The sequence below is a fragment of the Antedon mediterranea genome, chromosome 7, assembly GCF_964355755.1.
Source record: "Antedon mediterranea chromosome 7, ecAntMedi1.1, whole genome shotgun sequence".
In the NCBI taxonomy this organism is placed as follows: Eukaryota; Metazoa; Echinodermata; class Crinoidea; order Comatulida; family Antedonidae; genus Antedon; species Antedon mediterranea.
In genome coordinates, this window is record NC_092676.1 from 26716200 (window position 1) to 26723343 (window position 7144).

Sequence of the window (7144 nt, forward strand, 5' to 3'; positions counted from 1 at the left end):
AACAGTTTGGATATTTCCTTTAATAAGTGCAATATAGTATCAATATAATATACACCATATTTGTCATTCTAATTATAAATAATTGTATCTGAAATAAAAACCATTTGTTTGCGTTTCCGAAGCTGAAAAATTGGCTAAACGCCTACACATGCGAACTTTAATGGACTGCAGACATTTCTGGCATTCAAATATTAAATGAGTATACATTACGACACTAAGAACAGGAAACCAGTCATTTAGTCGCTGGCTGTTGATGGGATTATTTGAACAAGTAGTTAGAAAGTCAACTAAGTACGATTTATTCCCAGTCAGGTTTGCATCGATTGAACTGATCGTTTGTCCAGACGTTTCAATCACAATATTTTATTTTATTTATTGAATGAGAAAGCACAGCAGGGTTTCTTTCTGACGTCTGATACATTTAAGACACCGACTTACATCAGAGAAAGTTGCGGTGTTTAAAGAGTCGTAACAATCTTTAAGGCAGACGACTTTTGGATGTATCGTGGGGACAAATATTTTGCGGGAACCTACCGTGGAATGATTTAAATATAATTATAGGCCTAGATACGGTACACATCATCTTGGATTTTTATAAAAACGAAGTTATTCAGTATTCAGAAAGTAGAATGTCTGTCAAGCCAGCGGAGAAGAAGCTTCCACCAAGAGGCCTGCATTACCACGTTTCGAATTTAAATGATATTGATCCGCTAGGCCTGGATTCATCAAGGTGTGATGTGAGTCAAAACAATACAGTTGTCGATTACATGACAACAATTGAGAGAAAACATTATGAAAATCAGAACTTATGTAGAAAGAATGGTATAAGAGGACACAGAACGAAAGGCGGAGGGATAGAGAAGAAGAGGTTAAAACGTCCAGCGCCTCCTCCACCAACGCAGTCGACAACGAAGAAAACTTTAAAAGACATAGCGGAGGAATATTTAACTAATCTTGATTCAGATTATGTTGTTACCGACTTGAATTCCGTCACCGACGGAACGGATGCTACGGAAAGTTTTTTACAACTGACAACAGAACCACTGATGTCGAAAGTTGATGACGAACATCTGTACGACTCAATCTCAGGACATTACAAAAAGAAAGAAGTAAATGGATGTGGTAGGCCTACTCCTGAAAAACAAGATGCATACTATCTAGATATTATTGATGATTACAGCCAAACGGCATTACCGACATCTTCAAATTCGTACGATGAAATAAAATGCAAAACGTTGCCTCTTTCGGAGCGCACAGATCTATCGCGATCTGGCAACTCGTCCGCTAACAGGGAATTCTTGAATAGGTCTAAACAGATCATGATGACAGAGGTGGTGTCGAAATTGCCCGCTATACGGAACAGACGATTGGTAGCAATTTGTGTAGCATCAGTTCTTCTTCTATGTTCAATATGGCTAATAACGGTTGCAACAAAACCAAAAAGTGAGTATACAGAATTGATTACCGACAACGTCATTATTTTTAAACTGTTGTTAAACTCGTTTAAAAGTATTCCTTTCTAGATCAATTAAGGCCCTACACTTTGAAGATCAAGATAAGTAGCTCTAGGCTCATTGCCACATGGCATGTTGCCACTCCGGGCCATAACCTAGTTTTACCTCGATTGGTCAAGCATATTACTCGTTGCATCACTAGTGCCGCTTAAGTAATTTTGTTAATACAGTATAAGAATTCTTTTTAAGTTACGGATTCAAATAGTTCAAATCTTAAGGAAAGGAACTTCGTTTCAAAATAATACCATCAACTTCTTGACGGCCTATACAAATACTATTCTAATGTCAAATATTGTTTTATTTAGGTACAAATCGAGTGATCTTTCCAACACAGACACATCAACTTGTAGGTGGCACGGTATTTGACCAAGGTAAGATAATTGCCAACTATAAAGATATAATATCAATTATTTATTGCAAAAAATGCCATTTTGTTTTCTAACGTCTTCTACTATCTACAGTACAGTTGTTTATAAACATATTTTTTTATTAATAAATTTGTTAATATTCAATTTAAATACATTTTAGAAAGAAAATTAGAAAAAAATTGGCTTGTTCTTGTGTCTGAAAGCCTACGCCTAGCATATTTTTCAAGCGAAAGTCTGAAAAGTGTTTGATGATAAGTATGATAAAGCAATTCCGAGAACGAATTTGTTGGAAAAGAATCAAGTATTTAGTAATGAATTCCAGATTGTATTTTGGCGAACAGAGAATTGAATTGGCTGATGATAATTTAAAAGAATCAGTTAGGCCTACTTATATTTGCATTATCGTTTACACAGTCTCTCCTTACCTAAACATATTATTTCTTTATTTCCACAAAAACAATCTGATATTCCCAATTACAATACAAGATTTGCCAAAACTAATATTTTATCCGAAAAGAATAAGCATACATTTAAATTTGAAAAAAAATAATTTTACAATGACCCGAAATTATTGAATTCCTTAAGCATTTCATTTAAATCTCTAATATCTAATCTTCCTTCGTTCAAATATAACCTAAAGAAGTATAATGGTTGCGGCTTTATGGCAATTAAATCTCCTGCTTATGTTTCTTAATATTATTAGTTGTTGTGTGTATGAGAGTTTGGTGTAATGGTTATGTATCCAGCCTCGCACAGTTGAGATCGCTGGTTCAAGTCTCGCTGATGTTTTTAGTCGCGTGGAAGCGACTCTATAGTTCACTAAGTCGGTCGGTCGGTCTGTCTGTCTGTCGGTCTGTCTGTCTGTCTGTCGGTCCGGTATCACTATGCGTTTTATCGCTTTATGACCTTATCTTGATATCAGTTTAATCTAGCTAAGTAAATTTTTCACAGAATATTCCTTATGGCCAGGAATCGATGTGGTTATGTTTTCACGGTGCGCAATAAAAAATTACGCGGTCTACGCACGATTTAACGAAATCACGTTTGTAATCATATCTTAACAACCATGAATCACAATTAAATAAAATTTGGTACTCATAAATTTCAGGGCATAAATCATCATATGGCAATACAATTACGTGCGTAGCGCATGTAACGCATGCGTACGCGCGCTTAAAATTTTCAAAATTTATTTTCGATGAAATAAGAGTACGTTTCAGGCAATTTTAAGCGTTTACAAAATTGCCATGAGTGCGCAGATTTTTGCGCGCGCACTGCGCGTTAAATGTTATTGCGCACACTTTTTGCCCGATTTCTGTTTTTTCTTGAATTACTTTTCAACTCGAAATTACGTTATACGAGCACGTCAAATGTGACAGGCTACGCACGTGTAAATTAAAAAAATATAAATGTTTTTAAACATTTCAACATTTTTAAACATGTTCAGTAATTTCGGTCAGTATAGTTCACTATGTCGGTCGGTCCGTCTGTCTGTCGGTCTGTCTGTCTGTCGGTCTGTTTGTCTGTCGGTCCGGTATCACTATGCATTGTAGCACGCGACTTAATGGCTGTTGGCTTTGTTTTTTATTATTTCAGTGCGCAGAAAAACAATACAAACAAACAAACAAACTGTCAGGTTTCTGCAAACAGTTCTAGTTGTTTGTGAAGAAACAGAATACATTAAGTCGTAGAATTATGCCACCACCGGTAGGCCTACATTACGTTTGATTGTTGAATTGAGCTTTCGTTGAATTATCACCATTAAGTTATCAAATCAAATCAAATCTTTCGGAAATAAATGTCATCCTTTTATCCCTGGTTAAATTTCAGCGGAAGTTTTTAATATAATTAAATAATTACTCCCAATTGTATCAAGTGATACCGTATCCTTCTACTGCGTGTCTATTTCGGGCGTCGCGTTGAACCGCTCACATACATCACGTGATATAAACAGCGTTCAATTTGCAACATAATTTCATAATCTTTGAGTAACCTCGCCTAACTTAAAAGGAAATTAATATAACAGTGTAATTATATAATATCTATTTATTAATTAACTGTCAAGGCTAATTGAGGCGGTTTTCTAATTTACGAATTGCGTAACTTACCATAGTTCAATCAAGGAAGGGTGAAAAAAAAATGGTCTAAGTAGAATTTAAGAATAAATGAAGTAAAAGTGTACTTGCACTCTTCCCTCATGGTTCAATCAAGTAGATACCGGTAGCGAATTCAAACATTTAATATTTATAAAAAATCTCACCAAAGCTATAAATAATGACAATGTTAAGTTAATCAGTTAATCATAGGTGAAATTATCGGTCGATCATTACTCCGTCTGTATTGTCTGCAAGACTACTATATTCAATTAGTCTGGATTTTTGTCGTTTTTATGTTCGTATTATACGAAATATATAAACGCCATATGTGCCAAAATATTTATCTTTTTACTAATTTCGGTCTAAGCTTATACGTTCAATAATGTATCAGAATCTCTAAAATTAGTCAAAGTCGGCGCTGTTGTATACGTTTGATGATTAACGATTGTGAGAATTTCCTATTTACATGGAGCAGCAGTCTGAGTTCAATCAGACATGTTCCGTCCGTTTGTCATGTTTCCATAATCGTAATATCAGTTTTCTAAATTGATTATGTCCTGATTTTCCCATTATTCTTGTTGTGTGAATGAGAATTGCCAATGAATCTTGTCAAGACGAAGAATATAGAATTAGTTTTTATAAATTCTATGTCTTAATAACGATATTATTACGGTATATTATATATATCATACATATCATTCCACCTGGTTTACGTAAACTAAAGAGTTTTTAAAAATCATCAAGAACTCTACGCGTGCGTACAAAAAGTTCTAGGCTACCATTTAAGTAGGCACATTTATTATAATATATATGCTTATGTGGTGCGCGTAAGCATTTGTGGCGAATCCGAAAGAAAAAACCCAACCCAACATCACTTAGCCTACCATACAACAGTATAGAGAATACTTTACGAGAATTGGAACTGTTTTTTTCTCTTTCAGTAACTATCCCAGAGCCGACACCATCAGTCAAAGTTATTCCGCAAAGTGATTGTATTCAAGATTGTAGAGAGAAAGCGCGAGTAGTTATATGTGCTTCGAATCGGATGACGTACGAAACGAGATGTGACTTTAAAGTAGCCAAATGCAAGAACCCAGGCCTTTCAGTGATGTATAATGGTTCATGTCATCGTTCTGCATCAAGCGATGAATCGGAGGACGATTAGCTTATTCACACGGAACAATATTGATTAGTTAAAAAATCGGGGCTCAGAAAATGGGAACGGGGAGAGGCATTGTTACCAGAAAGAGGAGAGGGTTTTGAGTGTGAAAACGTTCTCCTCGCTATCAAAATGTACTTTGATTTATTAAGTATAGAATTGAAAGACAGTATGCCATAGACAATCTGGTATTTCATATTCGATTCTGTCACTTTAATACGTAATATATTTGGTGATTGCAAAACGCAGTATGTTTTTACTCACCGTAGTAAGCTGAGCCCACGCCAAGCACGTATACCATCACTTTCTTCTGAACAACAATCCCGTACACATGTGGCTGTGACATAATATTTAAATATTTATTTAAATTACGTAAAAGGCGATGCGTACCATCATTAGAATAACCTACAACGTGTACACATGTGTTGCTAGAGATTACAACCTTCAAAACAGGATAGAGCATACAGCCCCCCCCCCTCCCCCACCATTACAATAGTTCCTACACTATTTAGCACGTGTGTTAGTGAATGTAATATATTAAAAACGTTATTGTATATTATAATTATTCTATAATACTAGAATATATATTAAAAACAATATATTTTGTAAATAATCTGCACCATAAGCAATAAATACAAATTGTTAGGAAATCGTAATGCGTTTTCTTTGTTATAAATAATTTTTAAAAAGGCAATTATTGTTAAATATTTGTTTTGTCGGATAACAGTAATTCATCCCGTGACTTCGTTCTCGTGACAGAATTAAGTTGGCATCATACTCGCCTACATACCTTATTATATAGTATTCTGCGGTTTTCTGTACGCGTTTTATAATACAATTATCTAAAGCAAAATAAATGGTCAGGAACCTGAGTTTGCCAGGGTCTCGTGAGCTAATTTCCACCGTAGAGTATCAGACATAAACTGTACAGAAATATATTCAGAAACGAATTATATTTCAAGCTCTGTCTACACTATCAAACTAGTTTGACAAAAAAAGTGTGATGTGCTCAAAATAGTAGTGATATGCTCAAATATGGTAGTGATATGCTCAAACACGGTAGTGATATGACATCAAGTCCATATGGGCACAACGTATTTTTTTCACATAAAGTTTGATAGTGTAGACAGGGCTTATATTAAGGTAGGAAATGAAGGCGGGATATCAACTTACAATAGATTTAAACTATGCCTGTTTTTAAACGGATTAGGAAGAAATGGATCCGAAATGAATGAAATGAAGATAATGCACGACGAATATGAATAAGATTATGATATTGATGATGAGATAAACGCAATGATTATGATAAAGATAATGACAATGATATCCCGTATATACATCGAAAGATGATTGTTATAAATATTAATCTTGGTTCCCATGCACTAGAAACGTAGGCGCAGCAAAGTGAGTTGACCAATGACAAGCGACGGCCGGATGATGATCCACCGCGCCGTGATTGGTCACAAATTAAGCGTGGTTTCCACTAGAGACACAATGCAAGGACGTAGACGCAGTGCAAAGAGTTGACCAATGGCAAGCGATGGATAATCCATCGCGTCGTGATTGGTCACAAATTAAGCGTGGTTTCCACTAGAGACGCAATGAAAGGACGTAGACGCAGTGCAAAGAGTTGACCAATTAAAAGCGACAATTCAAATTATTGATCGCTTGTCATTGGTCAAATCGCTTACGTTACTCTTACGTCCAAGATGTTGGAGTCAAGCTATAATACAATTTACCGTGAAACAGGAACTCTTTTTCGTTTATTATGAATAAAAAACATTTTATTAATGCGTGGTACGTTCTACTTCGATAAGAATGGAAAATAAATTATGTAAATAAGATGAGTAAAAAGTGCGGCAAACTTTCTTTCAACTATCAACTGCCTTGTTTCATCCAGTCCACGCAGACTACATTGAAAGTTGTTGTACGGATGTGAAAGTGTCGCAATTACAGGGAGTCATATCCGAGATTACAGTCAAATTATTGTTTTAACACTGGTAACCA

The 7144-nt window shown here is 35.3% G+C and overlaps 1 protein-coding gene across 1 annotated transcript; it reads left to right on the forward strand.

Annotated features, from left to right (window-relative positions):
• The first annotated feature begins 257 nt into the window (after positions 1-257).
• Positions 258-5780, forward strand: LOC140054430 (uncharacterized). The gene is made up of 3 exons (XM_072099410.1): positions 258-1443; positions 1820-1885; positions 4920-5780. Exons 1-3 carry the CDS (start codon positions 630-632, stop codon positions 5141-5143), a joined length of 1104 nt encoding a protein of 367 aa, XP_071955511.1. The 5' UTR covers positions 258-629; the 3' UTR covers positions 5144-5780.
• The last annotated feature ends 1364 nt before the right edge of the window (positions 5781-7144 follow it).